The sequence below is a fragment of the Candoia aspera genome, chromosome 3 (genome assembly GCF_035149785.1).
Source record: "Candoia aspera isolate rCanAsp1 chromosome 3, rCanAsp1.hap2, whole genome shotgun sequence".
NCBI classification, from domain to species: Eukaryota; Metazoa; Chordata; class Lepidosauria; order Squamata; family Boidae; genus Candoia; species Candoia aspera.
Genome location: NC_086155.1, coordinates 63344145 through 63358228, shown reverse-complemented (window position 1 = coordinate 63358228; position 14084 = coordinate 63344145). Strand labels below are relative to the sequence as shown.

General features: G+C 39.3%; 1 protein-coding gene across 3 annotated transcripts in view; it reads right to left on the bottom strand.

Moving 5' to 3' along the window:
- Nucleotides 1-225: 225 nt before the first annotated feature.
- The window catches only part of OSBPL9 (oxysterol binding protein like 9), a 75076-nt gene continuing 61217 nt past the window's right edge, over nucleotides 226-14084 (bottom strand). For all 3 annotated transcript variants that reach the window (XM_063297929.1, XM_063297930.1, XM_063297931.1), the window contains 14 exons: nucleotides 13732-13836; nucleotides 12260-12419; nucleotides 11546-11658; nucleotides 11272-11390; nucleotides 10848-10933; nucleotides 10166-10340; nucleotides 8233-8317; nucleotides 7958-8068; nucleotides 5045-5108; nucleotides 4801-4941; nucleotides 4190-4268; nucleotides 2997-3088; nucleotides 541-676; nucleotides 226-460 (listed from right to left, as the gene is read on the bottom strand). In XM_063297929.1, coding sequence (XP_063153999.1) covers nucleotides 386-460; nucleotides 541-676; nucleotides 2997-3088; nucleotides 4190-4268; nucleotides 4801-4941; nucleotides 5045-5108; nucleotides 7958-8068; nucleotides 8233-8317; nucleotides 10166-10340; nucleotides 10848-10933; nucleotides 11272-11390; nucleotides 11546-11658; nucleotides 12260-12419; nucleotides 13732-13836 — 1541 coding nt within the window. In that variant the 3' untranslated portion in view covers nucleotides 226-385. The remainder of the gene's footprint in view (nucleotides 461-540; nucleotides 677-2996; nucleotides 3089-4189; nucleotides 4269-4800; nucleotides 4942-5044; nucleotides 5109-7957; nucleotides 8069-8232; nucleotides 8318-10165; nucleotides 10341-10847; nucleotides 10934-11271; nucleotides 11391-11545; nucleotides 11659-12259; nucleotides 12420-13731; nucleotides 13837-14084) is intronic.

Genomic DNA, 14084 nt, shown 5'->3' with positions numbered 1-14084 from the left:
AACTGGCAAAAGAAGTCCTTATATTTACACAGAAATTAACAAGTTCTAATTAAGTGAAGCCATGTGAATGTATTATGTAAATGCCAGAATCCTATGTAAGAGGCATATACCTCTTTGCACCTTTTACAGCAGTGCTTAGTATGTATGCCTAGCTTGAGCCTTGATTTTATTCTAGAAGCATGGGGGGTCAGACAGGAAAGGCCAATATAAATTACTGCTACACAGTCAGGGCTCTTCCTGTTTTAATTGTTCACCACATGAGCAAGTCCAGTATCCCTGAGATAGGAACTGTAACTGGAGGAGACAGGCTCTCCAAAAGAAGAGTCCTTGAGTATTACAATTAGTGCCACTAAGCCAAGGCTTGAACTTCACAGGCCTGGCCTGCTTAATATTTACTGGCAGCAAGTCGCTTGAGTAGTGGCTCATCATAAACCCAGTATTCTCCATCTTCATGGAACAGCTGTAAGAGAAGAGGACTCATTAACAATTTCATAGGAGCAAAAAGATTTACACATGAAATGACATCTGAATTGAACTTACCCTTGTTTCCCATGGAATCTCTTTCTCTTTCCTGGCTTTGGCTTCAGCTCTTTGTCTTTCCTCGAGCCTATGCTTAGCTTCAGTAGCTGCATCAATGTCTCTGATCTTTAAATTATAGGTTACATCTTTCCATAGGCTTAAAAAAATGATACAAAAATATTCAAGTCTGCTCCAATCAAGTTGCAAAACCCCCCCACAATTTAATAATTTGGAAAGAAGTCTGGAAAGATGATTAAAGCAATCAAGTTTGTTCCCAAGCTTTAGTGATCCCGTCCTACATGTGGTGTCAAATCTGGCCGATTTGTGATTTGAAACTAGAAAATGTTACAGTTGGTCCACTGCTGTGGTCAGATCACTCCTGATCTGAATGAGGTTTACCACTACCATGGACATCCATGGGTCCAATCAGAATGGTTTGGAGTTGCATTATGGAGCCTGATGGATTTCTGAAAGTACTTGGTGAATGTCCTAACAATTTGGCAAGCAGTTCCACAAAAAATCTGCTTGAACTCTGAAATGCAGAGGCGACTAGAGAGCGTGATGAGATTGCTCCTGGGTGGCCTCTCCCTGCTCACTAATCTGAGGCACTCCCTAGTTTACTGAGGAGTTCCAGAAGATGAAGTGGGAGAAAAGAACCTGGAATATCAAGAGAGGAGGACCAGAAATGAACCTGACTGAACAGGATAAGGGTTCATGTTGGAGCCTATATAGTAACAATAGGGTGGCAAAGAATTCTTACTCTCCCACCCTCACTGCATTAGTGGCGTGTACCTCGGCAGCCATATTTAGGTGGATTTGCTCCTTTTGGGAATGCAAGATTCAGGAAGATCTCCCTGAGGCCACTGTGAGATGTTTTGCTGATAAAAATTGCTCAAATTCACTCAGGTCCTGATTCTGTATAACCTGAGAAGGTAAGTGGGATATTATCTTGTGGGGTAACCTGCAATTTTTCTTGGCTTATCAGTTCTGGGAAAATGAAATAGGATGATCTGTACGAGCTCTGCTACCTGTGTGCTAGTTCCATGCCCAAGATGTGAGGAGAGGGGTGAGTGGCTAGATAAGGAAGATAATAATGCCTTATTCAGAGTGGAGGTGATGCTGGCCACCTTAAATGAGGCAGTAGTGCAGATCTCAAAGATCTATTTTGCATAATTTTTGCCCAGTTTCCAACCTTTCCTTTTCAGGGAAAGTCGCCATGAAGCTGGTGGGGCTCCAACTGCAGAATTCCTAGATGAAACAGATTATCTGGATCCCTTCCAGTCAGAATTCAGGTCTTTGCACTGGACAGAGATAGCACTCATTCCCCCAGCAGATCATCTTTGCCAGAATCTGGATAGAGGGACAGTGCTCTTTTGGTCCTATTAGACATCTCAAGTTTTCAATTCTGTTAGCTGTGGTATCCTTCGTTATTTGCAAGGGTTGGAGTAGGGGCACTGTGCTTCAGTAGTTCTGTTCCTTCAATAGTAGTAAATCTGTCAACCCTTTGAGGCAGTCCAGACAGAAAACCAAAACCATGAGTACTAACACTACCTTTATTGTAAGGTTACAGTAACAGAACCTTGCAAGTCTGAAAGCACTTCTTCCTCTCCTCTCCTCTCTCTCCTTTCCAGAACTCCGGAGGGTCCCTTCTGAGATGCTTTCTCTACCCCATTCCTTCTGTGGGCTGAGATATCTGTCTGACCATTTCCCTGACTGAGGCTCTTCCTCCTGTCTCCCAAAGTTACATCCCTGCATAAAACTATAGGATGAGGTCATCAGCCAGTACAGGGTGAGGTATCATTAATATGCTGCTGATACTCATGTTGCTCTGCTGGACCAAAGATGCTGTGGAATTGTGTGAAGGCTGTTAAGGGACTACATGCGAAGAAAGATAGAGGAATTAAACCTAGCAAGATAGAGATGCTATTTGTCCAGAAGCCATATGACTCTCTCTTGGTTCTGGTTATTGTGTTGCAGGTCTCCCCTGAATGAGCAGAACCATGACTGAAATGTCATGCTGGATTGATGGCAATTGCTCAATAGGCAGGCAGAGACCATGGCTAGTGTCCTTCACTCTGCAGCAGCTGGTGTACTAGTTGTGGCCCTATCTAGTATAGGAGGCCCTGGCATCAGCTACTAGGCTGGATTACTGCAATGTGTTCTACATGTAGATTTATCAGTGCACTCTCCCCATCTAGGGAAGTTGAAGTCTCTTGAGGATGGGGGGATTGTACCGTTACAACTGAAGGAAATGTTTAAATGTTTTTGTACTTGTTTTGATTTTAAGGTGTCTGTATGTATGTGAACTGCTGATAATTTAATTGAAACAGGCAGCATACAAATTACTGTAATAATAAATAATCTTATCCCATGTTCATTGACATTACTTATATTTAGTTCAAATAAATCATTACTTGATTTTGAGAATATTTTCTATGTATCTTATAGCAAACCAAGAAAAGTATATTAATGCTTACCAGCGAGATTCATACTCTTCTTGATCTTCTAGCTTTCTTACTTTCTTCTTAACGATAGGCATTTTCTTGGTATCTATAAAGACTACATTCTCCTAAAGAAAGAAAACCTTAAAAAATTAGTTTTTACATTCAACTTCAATCTGTTTTTCATTAAAATATTTATCAGTACTTCTCATATCTATACTTCTTTATATAAAGACAAACAATGGAGTCTAATATCAGCACTCCAATAATGCAATTTCATAAAAATTTTTTCATAAACATAGCACAGCATCTATTACGTCAACAACACCCCCAAGCATGCTGTATCCTGAAAATGGCTTAATCTTTTTCATTCCCTTACACAGGTAGTCCTCAGTTAACAAGTACTCATTCAGCGACTATTTTCAAAGTCACAAAGGTGCTGAACAAGTAGTACAATCAGTCCTCGAAGTTCTGGCCGTCACAGTACCCTGGTGGTCCTGTGATTGTGATCCGGGCGCTTAGCAACTGGCTTGCGCTTATGACGGTTGCTGCATTCCACAGTCACATGATCGCCATTCGTAATCTTCCCTGCTGGCTTCCTACAAGCGAAGTCAGTGGAGAAACCGGCAGGGAAGGTCACAAGACACTCCGGTAAGTCACTTGCACTCCTGCTTTTTCTCCCGAGGAGCCTGGCTATGGAGTATGAGATCCTGGGGATTTTGTACTCTGTAGCACACATGCATGCCTGCAGTGGCCACCTGCGCACCCTCCCTCACTCGGCAGCAGTCCCTCCCAGCGCCACTGTACTTGCACTGCAGCAGCCACTTAACCACCTGCCAGCCTGCTTGAGAGCTACCTGGGACTTGCAACTTCCTGCTAGTTTCCCCACTGTCTTTGCTTCTTGGAAATAAGCAGAAAGTTGTGAGGAGGTCCTTGCTTAACAATGGCAAAGGGGACTGCTGGGATTGTCATCATTAAGTGATGCAGTCACATGACGTCACGCTTTATAACCACATTGCTTACTGACAGAAATTCTGGTCTCAATTACCATAGTTAAGCAAGGACTACCTATACAACTTTTGGAGCTGAATTCTTGATTAATTGGTAAATTAAACAAATGACATCCTTGGAATGAATCAAACTTTTTCATATGGAATACAAAAGAGGAAATGCAATAAAATATTTTAATCTATTAATTAACCAGAAACTTAGAAAATAAGATACTTTACCCCTGTTGCATATTTTGCATACATGATACCATTCCATTCTCCTTCAATTGAGCAGAAGGATTTTTTATCATTAGGTGAACTAAAAAAATAGAAGGAAGAATTACAATCAGGGGCCACTCTCATGTCAGTGTAGTTCAATTTAGTTCAGCATGCTACACAGAACTCCTTCAAGTCAAGCTTGACTTCTGGTGATTTCGTTGACACATCCATGTAATTTTCTTGGGAAAAGCTTGGAAGTGATTTCCCACTGCCTTCTTCTGGGAGGTTTTTTTTCAATGTCCCTGTCTAGCCTACAGTAGTATTCCCTAAACATTTCTCATTCCAGTATTAACCAGGCCAGTCCTACTTAGCTTCCAAGCCCAGAAAAGGTTGGTTAGGTGCTGCCACCTGCTGAGAGCATCTGTCAAAATCCTGACAACTGCTTTCCCTAAACTGGTCCCCTGCAGATGACTGACTGCAATTATCATGTTCAACTAATATGGCTATACTAACACATTTTGATGGCACCAGATTAGGGAATATTAAAAGTAGTCTCCAGCAGTTCTATTATATCTTTTATATCAGAACTTGGAAATAAGCTTGATTTTTACAATCCATGTATCTATACTTACAATATTTCCGCTGTAACTCTGTGCTTTTTCCCCCCATAGAAAGGTTTTGTGTGGAATATTATGTTAGTATTATAGCCTGTCTTCGAGCAGCTAATGCTGCACTCTCCTCCCAGCTCTATCCATGGCACTGTGAGAATAGATCTGTCAAGAAAACCAATTCAGATTTTTCAGATTCAGATTTTTCAATAGCTAGGAAACAAACAATTTATCACTTATAAAATCACTGAAAACTAGTATTACTTGCCTTGCATAGCCATTGGGAAAGGTCAAAATGTAATGTTCATCATAATCTAAGCATGATACACACCCTGTAAAATACAACAGTATGGGATCATACCATTTTTTTTTCTACATATAGAGAAAGAAAAACAACAAGGATTAAAACCGAGTGAACAAGAATAACATGTCAGGCCACTTGGGCTGCCTATGTTTCTGCAGCTCAATCCTCCCCCCACAGCATTGCCAAAAGCAGAATGGGTAAATTCAGCTCTGAAAGGATAAATTTATCTATTTTACTTAACACACAATCCAAGCCCTGTCCCCCCAAGTGAAAAACTTCAGTGTTGCCTTTTCCAGTAATGACCGTCTCGTGCCTCCCATAACCCTTAAAAAAAAGAGCAGCCAAGGTTGCCATCCCTAAACTAGAGTGATGATTGAGCAAATTGCTACTTTGGAAACCTAGCTGAAAGTGATCTTTAATAGCAAAATAGAGAAGAAAAAATAGAAAAATGTTAAATATTAAGAGCAATAAAATCATAGGTTAAGGGTTGAAGTGTTTTATCAAACCATAATATTTTTCTCCAAAATGCAGTCCTTTAAACTTAAATGGCTGGTGAAGGCAGCCTGGGAGGTGATGTGTGGTTGGGTCCAGGTGACGGTTAATACATCCTTGAGCGAGGGGGTGGTTCCAGCTGTCTTCAAAGAGGTGCTGGTGCACCCCCCCCTCAAGAAACCAGCACTGGACCCTACTGTGCTGGACAATTTTCGTCCTGTCTCCCACCTCCCCTTCTTGGGGAAGTGGTTGAGAAAGTGGTGGCGTTACAACTCCAGAGGATTCTGGAAGAAACAGATTATCTTGATCCCTTCCAGTCAGGTTTCAGCCCTGGATATGGGGCAGAGACTGCCCTGGCCGCGCTTACGGATGATCCCTGTCGGGAGCGGGATGGGGGCAGTGCATCCATCCTGGCTCTTCTTGACCTCTCAGCGGCTTTTGATACCATTGACCATGGTATCCTTTTGGGGCGGCTCAGGGAGTTGGGGGTGGGTAGCGTGGTTTTGCGCTGGTTCACCTCCTTCCTCCATGGCCAGTCCCAATCGGTGGTGATAGGAGATGAGAGATCCAACCCTCGGCCCCTCCTTTTTGGGGTGCCACAGGGTTCAGTATTCTCTCCACTCCTTTTTAACATCTAGATGAAACCACTGGGTGAGATCATCCATCACCATGGGATGAAGTATCATCAATATGCTGACGATACTCAATTATACATCTCCATCCCAGGTGAGGTAAGTGATGCAGTGACTGCCCTCTTTCAGTGCCTGGGGGCTGTGGAGGTCTGGATGAGGAACAACAGGCTTCAGTTGAACCCTGGTAAGACAGAGTGGCTGTGGGTTGACAGCTCCTAAGTATCCTGTCATCTCTAGTTCTGGATGGGGTTGCACTGCCTGATTCAGACTCAGTGCAGAACCTGGGGGTCCTCCTGGACTCACGACTCCTGCTTGAAGAGCAGGTGGCAGTCGTGGCCAGGAGGGCTTTTGCGCAACTTTGGGCTGTGCGCCAGTTACGCCCTTTCCTGGATCGAGAGGCTTCAGAGGGCCTCATGCCCTGGTCATCTCCCATATTGATTACTGCAATACTCTCTACATGGGGCTACCTTTGAAAAGTATCCGGAAGCTTCAGCTGGTCCAGAATGCGGCCGCGCGGGCAGTTATGGGTGCCCCAAGATTGGCACATGTGACACCACTGCTGCGTGAGCTGCATTGGGTGCCAGTTTGTTTCTGGGTCCAATTCAAGGTGTTGGTTATGACCTTTAAAGCCCTACATGGCATGGGGCCAGGCTACCTGAGGGCCCATCTCATCCCCATAATATCAACCCGTCCTACCCGGTCATGCAGAGAGGGCATGCTACAGACCCTGTAGGTGAGGGAATTCCACTTGACGGGGTCCAGGAGGTGAGCCTTCTCTGCAGTAGCGCCCACCCTTTGGAACATTCTGCCCCAGAGATGAGGCAGGCCCTTTCACTTCCGGCCTTCCAGAAGGCTTTGAAGACCTGGTTCTGCCACCTCACCTGGGATGGGAAGGGCAATAGCTCTTCCTGGGGGTGGCTGGTGTCATAGAGTCCTCCCTACTGAATGAAATCTGCACTGCTTGGATTTTATATGTTATATGTATATTTATTTTTTATCTTGGTTGATGTATTGTAATTTATGTGCTTGATAGTTTTAAATTGTAAATTTTATTGTAAACCACCCAGAGTCCCCCTTTTTGGGGGAGATGGGCGGTGATAGAAATTTGAATGAATGAATGAATGAATGAATGAATGAATGAATGAATGAATAAATAAATAAATAAATAAATAGCAAAGCAATATGCATCGGTACACTGAATTCTGGTTTATCCTATCATAGGGGCCACTGTAAGAGAATACTGAACTATTTGCTCCAGATTAACACCAGACAAGCAATGATAGTAGCTCTCATTGCTCATCAAGTCCAAATTTGATAAGGATCAGCCATAACAATCTAATACGTGACAGCAACATATAAGTCTCCAGATGCTACTGGACTGCAACTCCTGTTGCACGTCATCACTGTGCCAAGACTGGCTAGAGCTGATGAAGTTTATCTGTAACTGAAAAAACAGATATTGCCTGTCCCTGGGTTGGATTACACAACCCACATTTTCTTGCATTAGCACAGAAAGACAGAAAATAGCAACAAGTCACAACCTACATAAGTCACAGAAATTCCTCTAACAAACACCTGAGCCTGGAAACACCAAAGGGCTCAGAATAAACAGTTTTAAAGTATTGTTACCAGCATTCAGATGCTATCTCTATTAGGAAAAAAAAATGCTTACTGTATATATGTGTTCACAAATACCTTAAAATTATAGAATTGGAAACCAGGATTAGGTAAAATACAGATATAATAGACATACCCTGGCCTATATTATGAACACCAATAGACATTCCCAAGAACTTTGACTTGGTCCAGATGTGGGCATTGAACTGAATTTTCTTCCTGGAGCATTCTGCATAAAATGCTGAAACTTAAAAGGACAAATAAATATGGTAAACTATAACGCAGGAAATTATAGCACAAAGCAGATATTTGCTTTCCCAATAAGAAATTTACAGGAAAAAAGTGGCTGAAGTTTGAAAATGTAAACAGTAACAATAGTTTTTTAAACAATGTACAAACAAAACAACTTACTTGGAGGGTGATGAGAAACTTGTTCTGCTACAAATGTCACACTGTTTTGGGAAACCCATGGAACCGGTCCATCTGCAATTGTCTCCTGCAAAGAAGGGTTCCAAACATTACACATTTCTTTTCGTACACATGAGATATTTACAAATATTCTCTATCTGAAGTTTCATTAAACAGCAGAAAAGATAAATTTATGTCAGTAACAGAGTTCCTAAAAAAAGTCTGCCATATATCTAATCATTGCTCTTAAAGAACTGAAAGGAGGCTTGGGTTAAATAAAATAACTTTCCTTCAAACTAGCAATGCCACACAAGTATTACTTTTGAAAATAAGTATATAAACAACTGGTTATATTATTCAGTGTGCTGTAATATGGAAGATGTGTATTTTGCCTATCTAGGAATACACTGTAAAATGAAGAATTTGAGCACTGTAAGTCATTAAGACTTAAGGCTTTCATTGTCTCCTATCCTTCTGTCTTAATATTAGAATAGTGAGATCACAGGATATCTATTAGGAAAATGGTAATTAAATAACTGGAATACAGCAGTATTGATATAGGCTATTCAAAAAGAGAACTCACTGATAAGTTACAATATCCTTCAGATGTCAACATCTGAATGTATAAGGAGTTTTCTTTATTGGAAAATATTGATTTTGTGCAGCATTCTAATTATCTTTCCAGGAGGTTAATAAAATAGATTTAATCACATTTTTAAAAAAGCAGTACTAGTCACAAAATATTGTTATTCCTTTTGTTTTTAAAATAAAATTAATACCACCATTCTTCAAAAATAAGAAAGTCTACCACTTTCATCTTATGTAGACATCATAAAATAAAACTTCTAACAGTATGAAAAGCTCCTGTCCAGGGTTAGTTTTTAGTTCACCAACCACACACCAACCACAAAATCCATTCCAATTCTCCATCCTTCTAGTTTTCTATTATCCCTCCCTTGACTTAACATTTGAAAGCTGAGTTTGCTGTTAGTAAAAATATGATGGAGGCTTATATAACTCTCAGGTCTGATGATCAGCATACAATGTAGACAAGTTTGTGAAATTCTGATAAAATACTATGCCCAGTGAAAAAATATCTACAAAGTCACATCCAGACTACATTCCACATCATCTTGACAATCAGAATGGGCATTCTTCACTGTGAATATATACAAAATATTACATAGAAAATGTGATCTTCACCTATCAATTAACTATAAATTTACTTCATGAAGTACTAGTTGGAAAGTTACTGAAAGACTCCATTACCCTGTATGAGGAAAAGCCAGATAATTGTTCTGGGTAAGAAATTGAAAAGAACTTCTAAAAGTCAGTCCAAAATTCTGTTATATTATTTTATTCAGCATATATCCCTACTTAGACATGACACCTATCAGACCATGGACTGATCACCATGTCTCAGCCTAAAGGATTTCACAGGGTTATTAACATGATAATATGGGAGGGCAGGGCAACTACAAACACCACTGTAAACTCCTTGGAGTAAAAGCTGAGCGTAAATGTAATAAATAATCAGTAATCCAGCTAATGGCTATGAAAAAACTTTGAGCAGAAGGTAAATGGCATAAAGTAACATAATGGTTTCATGTTAAACAAGTAAATTCACATTTAAAACTGAATGGCTTATATACCAGGAATTTCTCTTACTTCAAATATAATTCAAATTAGAGAACTACTGAGAGATGGCTGGAAAAAGAAGTTGTACTTAGTGTAGAAACCGTGTTTACAAAACACAATTCACAGAGATACATTCTATAACCATGTATAATTTTGTTGCCAAGTGGCTCCTCTCACCATGGCTTCGAGCTACCTTTTGTGATTTGTTTTCGGGCAGATATATTGTTCAAATATGATACATTGGCTTCTATTTTCTGGCTTCTTCTGGCTGAAAGTGATGTGCAGCCATTTTACTAACCATGTTTTCTTCTTGTTCAGCACTTGGCAGTACCCAATGGCATCGGAAGATTTCTCCCAAGATGGGATTGTAAGGTTTTTTTGCAACAGATCCTTTCCTTCCTGCATGGAAAGCTGAGAGGTACCATTTTACCACTTGAATCATACGATCCTTTGGATCTTTGTAGTCACTAATACTAAAGAAAACACAAGAAATTGATATTACTTTGAAACTAAATACACACAGTTCATCAAGATGTTAAGTGGTGGTTAAGGTCCTGCGCTAGAAACCAGGAGACTGAGAGTTCTTGTCCCGCCTTAGGCATGAAAGCCGGCTGGGTGACCTTGGGCCAGTCCCTCTCTCTCAGCCCAACTCACCTCACAGGGCTGCTGTTGTGGGGAAAATAGGAGGAGGAAGGAGTATTAGGTATGTTCCCCACCTTGAGTTATTTATAAAAATAATAAAGGTGGGATAAATCAATCAAGCAAGCAAGCAATCAATCAATCCAAATGGGAAAAAAATGTTTCTATGCCTATCTGAAAGGCAAATTGCTTTGTAATATATATTTATACAGTATATATGTATATATATAAAAATGTAGCCAATGAAATAGATGTGATAAGTCTGTATGCAGTGCAAAATATTATCAAACTTGCATGTGGTAACAAGGGAGAAAACCAGTATATGATCAAAAATTTAATACCTCACAAATAAATCAGGATGCGCAAAGAAGTCTGCATACATTTCTAAGAGTGATCTTCTTTCCAGAATAAAAGTTGGAAGAACCACCTGAGGAAAGAGAAACAAAATTGTATACATAGAAAACCTAGTAAGTTCAAATTTCAAAATCAGATTGATTTCAATGAAAGTGATGCATTACTATGTAGGACTGCCTTCTAGACTTCCTGTGTTGCACTGGCATCAGTTCAAACCAAACCAAATCATTTATTTATGGTGTCAGACCAATAAAACACAAGTATAAAATTTGAAATATGAACTGATTTGATTTGGTGTCAGTTCTACCTGAAAAGTATAAAATTTAAAAAGAGAGTGCATGGAAATTTCTATTCCACCTTCTAGGGATTCACATACCTCATGCTTGAACCTTTCCAAGAACTGAGTCTTACCTTTGTTAGGTCCATTCCTAACCTAACTTGTGATAAAAGGTGCATGATAACACTTTTGTGTTCTTCCACTGACTCCCCTTCAGCATCATCGTCTCTGTCATCATGAGGATCAAAAAGATCTGTAAAAATAAATGCATCGTTGTAATTACTTGGCCACATTTTAAAAATACAAGAAGAAATTAAAATCCCATTAAATAATTTTAAAAAATATATCAGCAGGCTGAAACTGGTACTGAAGTTATTAAGAGCCTAAATAATTTGTGAATTCTCTTACCAGCATCATTTGTCCCATTAGACACTGAAGAGTTGAGGGACTCTGCTGTGTCTGGGCGCTTCATGCTACTTCCTGTGTTGCTACGTGTTAGAATTGTTTCAGATCCTGAGGGGCTATGGAAAAATACAAAATTCTTGTAGCTGAATAAAGAACATATTTGAGACAATTCCAAACATGACCAAGTTTGAAGGATCTTTCATACTATTAAGGTATACCTGAGAAAAAGTTTAAATATATGCCAACTTAAATAGGTAGAATAAATATATCATTTAGGGAGAACAGAGACAAAAGAAAAATGGTTTACATTTGTATAGCATGTTTGAACAAATAATCAAAGGATTTGTACCCAAAAAATTAAGAAGCCTTCTTTTATGATATCTACATCTATAGACATACAAGACTGTTTTGAACTACCCACCACACACTCTGTGACACATCAGCTCATGGATAAAAAGCCAATCTTGAAAGTGCACACAGAGAGATTGGTCAAATGCCTCCCAGGAGTTAATTGCTACAATAACATTATTTTACAGTATGAACGTAGCATAAGCAGTGGAGAATTTCAGAGCCAAAATTGTTTATGTGTACACACAGAGACTGTAAAAAAGTTAAGTATCCACAATGAATTATAGAAAAGATTCAGGGGCTGATATATGTACAACTTTCCAAATTCTTAAGAGAAAATAATTTTCTGCATACTTTTTTATCACTTACTCCAAACATCTCTTTGGGGATGAGCTAGTCTGATAGAATTCATCGGCATCATAAAATTCATCTTCGCTGCTAGAATAAGAAAAGTCTGGAACTGTATTTGGAGAAAGATTGACGTGGCTTGGAGAAGTTAAACTGCTGCTGGGTGCTGACTGTCCACTTCCTGTAAAGATTATGCAAATGAATTCCAAAGTGTTTGTGGTTTTTAAGCCATTAATTTTTACTGTGACTCAAGTTATGCTAATGTACTGAATTCAAGTTTGGAATTATGCAAATAAATATAAATCAGGGAATTGCAAAGACTGTTAATGGATAAACATATGCAAATTTTTGTCTCCCCTCCTTCACCTACTAAGAATAGAATATATTCTGAGCACATAACAGTACAAATCAAATACACTAATATAAAGCTGAGGCAAATATTTAAACAAGTAAATCAATGCAAAGAATACAGAGATACTGTAACTAATACACCTTCTTCACAGACCCATTTATTTTAAAAAAATTGATAGAAAGCTAGCATTTTTATTCCTACAAATGCCTCTGGATCCCATATAAGCCTCTTTAGCCACTAAAAAGTTAGGTAATTACAGTAGACAAATATGCCTACATCTTTAGAAAAAACACAAAAAAAGATGGGGTGGTAGGGAATATTCTAAAAGACTAAAAGGGATGGCAGGGAAGAATCTCACCAATCTGTTTTCTAGAGAAAACTCTTTTTTTTGCAGTTGGCTGCCACATTTACTCAGCTAATTTGTAAATACGCAAATCTTGCCTAATAGCTGTTTTGTAAGAATGCCAGTGATTTGCTCTCAAAATTCCAAATGTACTGCCAGAGCTGAAACTGTTATCTATTCTGCTCTAGGATATTAGTCCTGCCTGCCTGCCTACATTCTAAACACCTGCCTTGCTAGGCAGCTGTTAAATTCAGTATGCTGTGAGAAGTGTGCAACTCACTTTAAAAATAAATCTGCTCACATCTATAACACTTTGGAGTGGCTGATAGAATCACATTTATGTTAGCGTGTAATTCGCAACAGTGTCCAGTCCATTTCTGGGACCGAAGTACTGGTATTAACATTTAAATCTCCATGACTCAGATGCAAGTTTCATATCTTTCCAAATATATCTGTCCATACCATAAAAGGATCCTCAGAGTCCCTTATCTAAATGCTTACACCAAATTAGATGAGGTGTGAGGCTATTAGAAAGATAGCTCTTTATTTATTTAATTTATAGCCTGCCACACTCAAGCAACTTTCATTTGCAGGTGTGGAATGCCATCTCCAAAGAGGACTGAGGACATTTGAAGCAAGGCAGGATCATCATTCTCTGCTCTGGATTATTCTATCTTAAAGAATTTATAGTAAAGAACATGCTTCATAAACAAAGCTATTCTTGTACTCTTCACAACAAATATCCCATGAAGATAAAATTCCATATTTAAAAAACAAGAGAAGATAGTTGTGCTATACCTGTACTATTTGGTGTTGGAGTCTGATGATTTCCAAGTAATGCTACAACAGGTCCAACAGGCAGGGATGATGGTCGCTGTTCTGATTTGCAAAGTTGAGCTGGTTCTGAAAAATATTAAAGCAAATCCCAATACTTTTACTTACTTCTACTCACTCTACTTGAGGCTTATTTAGTCCTTTAATTCACCTCCATTTCCTTTTTATTTCTCTCAAAATTACTCTGCATTTTCTTTGCCTCTCCTGAACTTAATAGTTCTATACACATTTTGATTTATCTCACCTCATCATATCACTATGATTCTCTTATATACATTGTTCTCATAGTTTTTTCCACTTCATCATTTTATCAAGCA